At 47.4% G+C, this 11088-nt stretch overlaps 1 protein-coding gene across 2 annotated transcripts; it reads right to left on the bottom strand.

The window, feature by feature from the left end:
• Nucleotides 1-1180: 1180 nt before the first annotated feature.
• On the bottom strand, nt 1181-4956 carry RTP4 (receptor transporter protein 4). 2 transcript variants are annotated; one of them, XM_027585652.2, is made up of 2 exons: nt 4762-4956; nt 1181-3167 (listed from the first exon to the last, which is right to left on the bottom strand). In XM_027585652.2, the coding sequence occupies exons 1-2, from the start codon at nt 4941-4943 to the stop codon at nt 2156-2158; spliced, it is 1194 nt and encodes a 397-aa protein (XP_027441453.1). In that variant the 5' UTR covers nt 4944-4956; the 3' UTR covers nt 1181-2155. The 2 variants fall into 2 exon arrangements, with proteins under 2 accessions (XP_027441453.1, XP_027441452.1); XM_027585651.2 differs by having other exon boundaries at nt 1181-3188; nt 4762-4955.
• Nucleotides 4957-11088: the final 6132 nt, after the last annotated feature.

Genomic DNA, 11088 nt, shown 5'->3' with positions numbered 1-11088 from the left:
CTGGGTGACTCAGTCGTTAAGCGTCTGCCTTCGGCTCAGGTCATGATCTCGGGGTCCTGGGATCAAGCCCTGCATCGGGCTCCCTGCTCAGCGGGGAGCCTGCTTCTCCCTCTCCCACTCCCCCGCTTGTGTTCCTGCTCTCGCTGTCTCTCTCTGTCAAATAAATAAATGAAATCTTTAAAAAAAAAAAAAAGACCTTTACTGTCTGTAGGTACCACTCTCTGTGTTTACCACTATGCTATCTCAAGTCAGACTCCTCACTATTTCTATTCTCTACTCCATTCTTTCTAGAAATATATAATATTTTAAACATGTGATTCCACTCAAATTGCCCATCTCAAATGCTAGCAATGACTCTTCATTGCCTATGAGGTAAAAACCAAATTCTCTAGTTATCTCAGTAATTTAAGCTTTTAGACTATTTGGGGAGAGGGGCTGATAGGAAGAGAGCAGATGACTTGACAACACAAGGGACAGTAAGTGTAGGTGACAGGGAGAAGAAATTAAAGATGGCTCTAAGGTGATCAGCTTGGGTGACTGAGTCAAATTAGGACTGGGAAGTCAGAGATGCTGATGAGCTTGGTTTTAAACATGGTGACTGTGGTTTGAGAGGCATGTAGAAATGGCTGGCAGGAGTGAAAATCGCAGCCATGCATCATACTATTTCAGGATTGGCAAGCTCTTGCATGTTTCCTCATCCAGTGCTGGAAGAAGTGAAAGAACAGGAGAGCTCCGGGGGTCACCAAATCAAAGGAAGTCTCTTCTGGATGGGGGCACTTGGGCATAGACTTAAGTAGGGGAGAAGGAAGAATAAGAGGGGACCGGCATATCAATATTTCTTTTTTTTTAATATTTTATTTATTTATTTGAGAGAGCGAGAATGAGAGAGAGAGAGAGCACATGAGAGGGGGGAGGGTCAGAGGGAGAAGCAGACTCCCCGCCGAGCGGGGAGCCCGACGCGGGACTCAATCCCGGGACTCCAGGATCATGACCTGAGCCAAAGGCAGTCGCTCAACCAATGGAGCCACCCAGGCGCCCTATCAATATTTCTAATCTCTCTTTTTTGGTTAAAACTGAAGCATACCTAAAACATAATTGCCTGATCCTTGAGGTGATATTGATAGCTGTATTACTTTCCTATTTTAGTTGTAACAAGTCACCACAAATTTAGTGCCTTAAAACAACACAAATTTATTATCTTACAGGTCTGGGGGTCCAAAGTCGAAAATCAGTCTCACTGGGCTGAGGTCATGTGTCAGCAGAGCTGGTTCCTCCTGGAGGCTCTGAGGGGAAATCTGTTTCTTTGTTTTTATGAGCTTCTAGGACGTGTCTGCATTCCTTGGCTCATGGCCACTTCTTCCATCTTCCAAGCCCATCATTCCAAGCTCTGCTGTCACCATTAAATTTCCTTTTTCCCCACTTTGACACTCTTGTCTCCCTCCTATGAGGACCATTGTGATTACATTGGGTCCATCCTGATAATGTAGGATAAGGTCCTCATCTCAAGATCCTTAAATTGATCACATCTGTAAAGTCCTTTTTCCATGTAAATTAACATATGCACAGGTTCTGGGAAAGAGGGAATGGATATCTTTGGGGGGCCATTATTCTGCCTACCACAATAACTCTCTGTTAACACTCAGGACCCTCAGTTCTTGTGAAGATATGTCAAGATATACATAAAGAGAGAGAGAGAAATGAATGAGTGGATGAATGCATGAAGAGCTTTTAGTGATTCAACAAATATTTATTATTGGTCCATTTTCTTCTAGGTTATGTTTTAGACTATCTGCTAAGGAGATCTAGGAAACTAGATCTGGTGTTTATTCTTTCAAACGTGACCCTACTTGATCTCAAAGCATATTCTGTGTCATATTAAAATGGTAACCAGTTCTTGGGGTGCCTGGGTGGCTCAGTCATTAAGTGTCTGCCTTCGGCTCAGGTCATGATCCCAGGGTCCTGGGATCGAGCCCCGTATTGGGCTCCCTGCCCTGCGGGAGGCCTGCTTCTCCCTCTCCCACTCCCCCTGCTTGTGTTGCCTCTCTCGCTGTCTCTCTCTCTCTGTCAAATAAAATAAAATCTTTAAAAAATAAAAATAAATGGTAACCAGTTCATTGATTACCATGGAATTAAGACAGAAGAAAAGAAGATAAACTTATTTCCCTTTTTCTGCTTCTGAATATTTGCCTACAAAGACAAAGAACAAAATAATACAGATCCAGAAGTAGAAAAATATATCCAGGTCAAAGAATACATCTCGTTGCACTGAATGAGGGTATATGTGATGGGTGTTTGGAACGGAGTATCTGGATGAACGTCTCCAGGTAGCTTGAGTTCTACTGAGGATCACGAGGCCCCTAGCTGTCCTCCGTGTAAGCTGTAGGTGTGACCCTAGTGTAGAGGGGGCTGTTCTTCCTCTAGTCTGAGGGTATGACCCTATTGTAGACCTCGAGATTATCCTTGGCATGGTCCATGTGGCTTGTGAGAATGACTGCTGCGTAGACTGTTGGCGGGCCATCCTTAAAACCTCAGAGTATGTCCTCCAGGGTGTCTGTGGTGCTGTCTCCTGTGTGGGTTGTGAATTTTCCTGTGTGGCCTGCCTATCTGCCATTGGGGTGGGCGGTCTACTAGTCTCCCCTTTGGGCTGAGGCCCTGCTCCAGGAGCTTGGGTCTCAGCAGTGGTATGGCTGGACCCTGACTCCTTCAAGATATAGTTAGACCCACACTCCTGGTTTTGGCCAGACACGTCACCAATGTGACAAGAGGAACTCCTAATATCCATAAAGGAGGATGGGGATATTGATGGCTCTGTCACGTTGCTTCGTGACCTCCATAAACAGCAGCCCAGGGTGCATGCTTCACAATTTTTTGTGTCATGGGACCCATCCAAAGGCACCTCCCGGACGATTGGTAGCTCCGGAAACTTCCTAAAGCCGTTCCCGTAGAATTTCTCCAGAATACGCCGTACCACGTTTTTCAGAATTCGCATGGCACTCTCTGGGGAGAACTCAGGATTCTCAAATCGAGACCAGGAACACTTCTGGCACCTCTGAGCAAAGAGCCGCATAATCACCTGGCCCTGGGACTTCTGGGGCTCCAGGTGCATGTGACAGAGGATATGCACTTGCGCGGAAGCCCAATTTCGCTGGCATGAGGAACACTGGAACCTGCAGACAGAAGGAAGAAGGCTGTTGTGCCTTCAGGTGATTGTTGACCTGAAGGAGGTGGGCCTGGTCTTGGTCTCTAAGATTTCTTCCAATATGAGAAGGTGCATATGATATTAACAAATTGCCAAATAAGAATGAGAGGGATTGTGTTTTTTAATAAAGCCTTTTCCTGTAACCCGCTGAGCTTCTACCCTATGTGGTCCCAAGTTTGCCTCTTTGCTACTAAAACATCTCTGGATGTCTCAGAGGGAAAAGTAGTTCTGCCATCTGCCAGCAAAATTCGGTCCTCCTCATGATCGTAGAAAACGTATAAAGCAACTACTTTGTGGGGGGCACTGTAATAGGGGCTGCAATATTATCCCACTTCATCTTTAAAGCTCCCCTCTGAGGGAGGCATTATTGAGCCCAATGTCAAGAGAAGGAAACTGAGTCATAAAGGGATACCCAGCTTGTTTTTAAATATATATATTTAAAACCATTATCTTATGGGAATGTAGATGAAGGAACCCTTACTCCGCCTAGGAAGACCAGGGAATGCTTTAAGGAGGGGGTGGCACTTGAGTTGGTCCTTGAAGGATGAGTACAGGGGAGGGAGGAAAGGGCCTGCCCAACAGGCATAATATCATGATAAGGGAACAGAAGTCTGAAAATGCATGGGCATGGTTTGTAATCCATAAGGATGGAGCAGAGGACAGATGGAGTCAGGGTGGGGCAGAGAGGGCTGCAGGACAACAGGGGAGGTGTGCTGCATAAAAGGAGACCTGGCTGCCCAGGTCAACATTTCTCCCTGCCCCCGCTACCCCGCCCCGACCCAGGCAAGGAAATTGCTCCCTGCAGTATGCAGGCTCTCTGGGGGTGAAGAGGGGAGATGACATATATAGGGGAGGGGCATTACTTACGGACTCCAGGAACTAGGTTTTAGATATCTTTCTTGCTGCACCATTCCCTCTATTATCCTCAGGCCTTCAGCAAAGTCATGTTCAAAGTGATTTGTGTGGGGACGCCTGGGTGGCTCAGTCAGTTGGGCTCAGGTCATGATCCCGGGGTCCTGGGATCGAGCCCCGCATCGGGCTCCCTGCTCAGTGGGGAGCCTGCTTCTCCCTCTCCCACTCCCCCTGCTTGTGCTTGCTCTCTCTCTCTGACAAATAAATAAATAAATCTTATAAAAAAAAAGTGATTGTGTGGCCTCCCTCTATTCTTGGGGCTTTAAGGAAGGCCCTGGTCCCAGGCTGGTGCTTGGGCCAGGAGGGCTGCTGCAGCCTGGGGAAGTCAGGACTGAGGGCAGAAATAGCAGAAGTCTCTAGATAGAGGCAGTCTGGAACAGGAGGTGGTGAGAGAATGGGAGGGCAGATGTGTGCAATATGGAAGCATTCCTTGAGAACCTCCAGAAATATTTAGGGAGGAAACCTAGCAAAAAAAGAAACTTCTTTCTGTGTTATGGCTAAGCAAAATGGAAAGAGCACCATGACCACGAAAGAATGGAGATCCTGGAGACACTGGTTCCTTTAACAAGCTCTCAAAGGAATCAGTCAGTCGCTGCTAAACTGACCCCCTTTGCCAGAGAAAGTCCGCTGAGAAGCCAACTCTCACTCACCTGCCAAATCCTTTCTGCTGGTACTGCTTCCAGCCTTCTGCAAGGCAGTCCGGCTCCAGTTTCTCATCCAGCTTCAGGGTCCATCTGGCCCGGGGTTTCTCCTGCTGCATCAGCTCTTGAAATGTCTGCTCCCAGGTCTGGACGTCTAAAACTGTTTTTCCCCCATGAGGCTGGGAAGCCATGCCTAGTGAGTAACTCAGTCTTAGTCAGCCACCAGCAAGAGGCATAAGAAAAAAAAAAAAAAAGCAAAAAACACATGAGTTTCGGTTTCTCAGTCTGGAATGCGTCAGCTAGCTTATCTTTCGTTTCAAACTGTGGAGTGCACAGAACAGGTCTTTGTTTTGAAGACAGAGGGCAGCAGAGTTTTGCCTGTTTCTGAACAGGCCTCTGAGAGATATTTGAGTACAGAGCTCTGTTCGAGATTCTGGAGGCACCGATAAGTGACTTGGGTATTTTATTTTTCTCTTATTGGTACACCAGGCAATGCCCTGTGCTCGGTGCTGGGGTAAATGCCGCTAAGAAGCCGTTTCTCCCCGCAGCAATGCTCACACTCTCATGCAGACACAGGAAGGTAGCTGGGGGAGCTTGTGTCCCATGCTGGTCTCATGCACCCAGTGACCCCTCCCTACATCCCCTGGAGGGATTATTCCTGGTCTTCTTCAGGGGATGACACAGACTTGTGCTTGCTACCTTGCCCAAAGCCACACAGCCATTGAGCAGTGTAGGCAGCGAGACTTGAACCCAGGCCTGGGGGCTCCAAAACCTGTGATGTCTTTACCCACCTCCGTCCCTGAGAAGACGCTGAGGATGGTATTTCAGGTTCTAGGCTGGCACCCGGGAGCCAGGGCGGGAGGAAGCATCTTGAAACCTGACCCGGTGCTTTGGTCTAGTGAGCTCTCCTAGGTCCTGGGACAGGACACCAAGTTAAACGAAAGGGTTATTTAATTCTGCCACTTGCCATGTAAATTATCTTGCAGGGTGGGACGCAAGCAGGTGTGGGAGCCATCTTTTCGGGATAGGATAGAGAGAATTCCCACTCAGGGGGTGAGGGACTGGAGCTAGAGGACCTTTAAGTCACTTCTAACTTAGAGTCTGAGATTCTAGAAGGTGAGCTCTGTCCCTCTGGAGTCTAAACTCAACTGGGGGAGATAAGACAAGCAGGACCTTATGTCCTTGGAAGCCCCACTAGGGTTACCGTGTCCCAGACAGGAGCAGCCTAAGCCTTCTCAGACTTTCTAGACTTTCACATGCTCCCCTTCTTCCCTCCCTCCCAGGATGTTCTGTTTTATACAAATGCTCTGCTTTTATAACTTTGTAACATCGAGGGCACCTATGTCTACACAGACAATGTAGGAAACTCTTGTGTATCTAGATAATTATAGGAACTTGGAATTGAACCCACAGGATATAAGAAAAACCTGGAAAGCCCTTAGGAATAAACTTTTTCTCTTTATGGCAGTCGTCCACTTGATAATGTATTTCCATATTTACTCTAGCTTGGGGGGTGGAAGGGGCTGGAGGGATTTGGTTTGGTTAAAGGAGAGAAATAAGAAACAAGAAATGTAGTACCAGAGCGCCTGCATGGCTCAGTTGGTTAAGCCTCCGACTCTTGATTTCAGCTCAGGTCTTGAGCTCGGGGTCATGAGTTCAAGCCCCATGCTGGACTCCACGCTGGGCATGGAGCCTACTTAAAATTTAAGAGAAAGAAAGAAGGAAAGAAAGAAAAAGAAATGTAGTCTCGCTAACATAGCAATAATTTTACTTATACTTTTAAACATCTCTTCGACTAGCAGAAACTCTATACGCAGTTGCAGAACAGATGCAGAAAATGTTTAAGGTGGTTGATCTGGGGAACAATGAGGCTGGATGACCCTAACCTAAGTCCATTTCCCTGCCTTGGGGATTCACAATAAAGAAAAATGCATACTAGGATTGGAGTGCCCGCTGTAGGTTGGTGATGCCAGACACCTCTTCACCTCCCGGACCCGAGGATGACCTGTCCAATAAGTGGCAGAGCCAGGACTTCAACTTCTCTGAGGCCACGCTAAATCCCATGAAAGGCTTATGTAAAGAAGGAATGGGTTACTAATGGTAGAAGAACAGGCAGAAGGCAGAAGGAGCAATTCGGGGGAATCCGAGTGGGGGTCTTCATGCTACTCCTCTCACCATTGTGCTCTCTGGGCTGGGGCTCCTGGGCATATTCCAGGAAGGATTACTGCTCCACTCAGGACTGCTTCTCAGCAAAAGCTAAAGAATGGCGGGACTAGGGCCCAACCCGGGTGGGCTGGCTCTGCTCTAGGCTCTGAGCTAAAAGGGTACGCTGAGAAAAGTGAGACAGGGAAGGCGAAGGTAGATGCTTCTTCTGGAGCCTGGAGGGGAGGAAAGGGGTTAAGATCACATTGTCCCAGGGGCGTCTGGGTGGCTCAGGTGGTTAAGCGTCTGCCTTCGGCTCAGGTCATGATCCCGGGGGCCTGGGATCGAGCCCCGTGTTGGGCTCCCTGCTCAGCGGGGAGTTTGCTTCTCCCTCTGCCTCTGCCTCCTCCCTCCCCCGCTGCCCCACGCTCATGCTCTGTCTCTGTCTCTCTCTGTCTCTCTCTCTCAAATAAGTAAAATCTTAAAAAAAAAAAAAAAAAAAAGATCACATCGTCCCAGAATGTAATGGGAGGGGCAGGTTCTCCTCACCATTGCCCCTACACTGCACATTATAGATACTCACAACTACCCACAACAGAAAGCAGAATAAGAGAGTTGTCTTTAAAAGGGCAAATAACACATCTATTAAACACATATAATCTGCTCGCCCTTATTCTCAGGCTAGCAAGAAAGATCTATGAAGAAGCTTCTACCTTCCCCTTCCCTGTCTCACTTTTCTCAGCGTACCCTTTTAGCTCAGAGCCTAGAGCAGAGCCAGCCCACCCGGGTTGGGCCCTAGTCCTGCCATTCTTTAGCTTGGCGGCCTGGGGAAGCCCCTTCACCGCTCTGTACCTAGGTTTCTCCATCTAAAATGTGGCAATAATGGGGCGCCTGGGTGGCTCAGTCGGTTAAGCGACTGCCTTCGGCTCAGGTCATGATCCTGGAGTCCCGGGATCGAGTCCCACATCGGATTCCCTGCTCGGCGGGGAGTCTGCTTCTCCCTCTGACCCTCTTCCCTCTCGTGCTCTCTATCTCTCATTCTCTCTCTCTCAAATAAATAAATAAAATCTTTTTAAAAAATAATAAATAAATAAATAAAATGTGGCGATAATAATACCACCTTACTCCCCAGGGCTATTCTGAGGATTGAATGAGTTTAAAAATGGTTATCAGCACTTGGCAAGCAAATAGAAGTGTTCATTACCTGTTGTCGCTGCATTGCACATTTCTTTGTTAAGTTACCATAAAGCCTTTCTTTTTTTAATTTAATTTAATGTTATTATGTTATGTTAATCACCATACATTACATCATTAGTTTTTGAGGTAGTGTTCCATGATTCTTTGTTTGCATATGACACCCAGTGCTCCACGCAGAACGTGCCCTCCTTAATACCCATCACCAGGCTAACCCATCCCCCCACCACCCTCCCCTCTAGAACCCTCAGTTTGTTTTTCAGAGTCCATCGTCTCTCATGGTTCGTCTCCCCCTCCGATTTCCCCCCCTTCATTCTTCCCCTCCTGCTATCTTCTTCTTTTTTCTTTTTTTTTCTTAACATATATTGCATTATTTGTTTCAGAGGTACAGATCTGTGATTCAACAGTCTTGCACAATTCACAGCGCTCGCCATAGCACATACCCTCCCCAATGTCTATCACCCAGCCACCCCATCCCTCCCATACCCCGCCACTCCAGCAACCCTCAGTTTGTTTCCTGAGATTAAGAATTCCTTGTATCAGTGAGGTCATATGATACATGTCTTTCTCTGATTGACTTATTTCGCTCAGCATAATACCCTCTAGTTCCATCCACATCATTGCAAATGGCAAGATTTTGGAATTTTTTGATGGCTGCATAATATTCCATTGTATGTATACACCGCATCTTCTTTATCCATTCATCTGTTGATGGACATCTTGGCTTAAATAAAGCCTTTCTTAAACACGCTGGGAATACAACAAAATAAAACTATATATAGGTAGTAGTACAGGTGAAAAAAACCTACAAATAAGTGTGCATATCAGGCCTCAGAGAACACAATAGTCACTTAAGAATTCAGACTGGGCAGAGACATACATTCCTATCACTGTACATTCTCAGATATACAGATACATTCTTAGATATTCCAGATATACCCTCATTCCCATCATCCTACTGTTACGTAGCCCCCGGCCCCGCTCTGTGCACCTCCCCGGGCCGGGCCATGGCTCCCCCAGGACTCACATCCAGTCCCCATCTCAAGAGCCAGCTACCTGTAAAAAGTGAGCTCAGAAGCGAAACAGTAGGAAGGCCAGAGCCAGCTGCGGCTCAGGCCCAGGGCTATGCCTGTTGAGAACTCCATTCCAGAGAGCAAAGATCACGCCAAAGGGACAAAAAATAAATAAATAAGCCAGAGGAACTGGGTAAAGTCAGAAGACTTGGAACAAAAACTCACATGTTTTAAAGGAAGCAGCTGGTTTCAAAATTTCCGTGAAAATGTGCTTGGCTTCAGGCCCCACGCAGTCCATGTGGGATGCTGGGGTTTGCCCAGCCATTTGGATATTTGGGGTAGAAAGACCCTCAGTGAGCATGAATGAGGCTGAGCCCCAGAGAGGAGGGTGACCAACCCCAGGCCACCCAGCAGCCCCTACAAATAGAGCGCTTGACACTACTTTCCGTCTTTCAGTACAGGCAGCCTTAAAACCAGGGTCACAACTATGCAGGCTCTGTTGCAAGGCTGTGGTGAAGATGTGTTAAAGCAGGGTCTTTAAGCCCCTCACCCCTCCACCCCCTACTGCAGACCAGTTCACTGGCTTTTCTGCTCTCCCAGACTCACTTTACCCAACCAACTGTTCCCGCCCCCGGGATCACTTCTTACATTAACCACCTGTGTACCAAGTTCCTGCCTCAGGCTGTGCTTTCTGAACCCCAGCCAAGACAAGAGCAACTTAATTAATTTTTCTTTACTTCTTTCTCTGTGTACAAAGGCATTTTCTGATCTGACACACCGGGAGCCAAGAAGTCATCACTGCCGTCCTCACAAGAAAAAACCTGAACAAAATGAAAATTAACAACTCTTCTTAGATCCATCAGAGAAATGGGGTTACAGGGCAAACTGCTGCCCTGAAAACTGGAGAGACAGATGGATGGACACAGAGAATCACAGCTTACCAAGCCAACAGCCCAGGAGCGGAAGCCGCCCCCGCTGGAACCAGCAGGAATCCTTGAAACTGTCATTGGCCAGTTGCTGGAGGCTCAATGAAGACTAGCTTAAGCATTGAAAATCCAGGAGGCCCAGTCTTAGGGGAGATACCCATACTTCCGTGAACTCTACCTCCAGGAACCCTACCAGGGTCTCAGTATAAAGGTGGAGAAAATTCTTTTGCTTCCAGCAGGGGAAGAAGAAAAATAACCACTTTTTAAAGATACCCAGAACTCTGTTCTTAATAAGTTCTTGCCCCAAGGAAAACTATTTCACCAGAGCATAACATACCTGGGTTTCAGCCTAACTGACCTGGGGGGTGGGGTGGGAAATACCCAATGCCAACCCCTGCTGGCCTCCACCGTGCACATGGGAATGACCCCACTCCTTCCCACGTGTGACCTCCGTTCTGTCTGGTATAAGGACAAGATCTACGAAGCTTGCAGTGACAAGAGAGGAGAGCGGGCATAAGCTCAATGGGGCAAAGCTACCCCTGTGCTGTTCTCTGGGAGAGGAGCCAGGTCCCACATAGCGCAGACTCATCCCCTTCTCAGCTCATAATATCTAGGGGAGAAATAAAGAATTCAGTCAGTCATCAATATTTCCAAACACACACTAGAATCATTCACCCACCAAGCTGTGGAAGAGATTTTATTTATTTATTTTTTTCTTAAAGATTTTATTTATTTATTTGACAGAGAGAGACACAGTGAGAGAGGGAACACAAGCAGGGAGAGTGGGAGAGGGAGAAGCAGGCTTTCTGAGGAGCAGAGAGCCCAATGCGGGGCTCGATCCCAGGACCCTGGGATCATGACCTGAGCCGAAGGCAGCCGCTTAAGGACTGAGCTGCCCAGGCGCCCCCGGGGAAGAGATTTTAAAGGTCCTCTAAGCCCCATTCTTTCCCGGCTCACTTTGTAATGGTTAACATCTGAATCATAAGTAAAAATTTAGATATAATTCTCGGACTGACTGGGGGGGGGGTTTAGGCTTCAAATAAGAAGACAAGGGTATACAT

The sequence above is a fragment of the Zalophus californianus genome, chromosome 1, assembly GCF_009762305.2.
Source record: "Zalophus californianus isolate mZalCal1 chromosome 1, mZalCal1.pri.v2, whole genome shotgun sequence".
Classification (NCBI taxonomy): Eukaryota; Metazoa; Chordata; class Mammalia; order Carnivora; family Otariidae; genus Zalophus; species Zalophus californianus.
This window is presented reverse-complemented; position numbering and strand designations above follow the sequence as displayed.

Bases quoted from the DNA above. Each gene is read 5' to 3' on its own strand.
- RTP4 (XM_027585651.2), bottom strand. From the start codon at position 4,943: ATGGCTTCCCAGCCTCATGGGGGAAAAACAGTTTTAGACGTCCAGACC. The intron at 3,189-4,761 runs GTGAGTGAGAGT...AAGGCACAACAG, and splicing joins CAGCAGAAAGGATTTGGCAG to CCTTCTTCCTTCTGTCTGCA.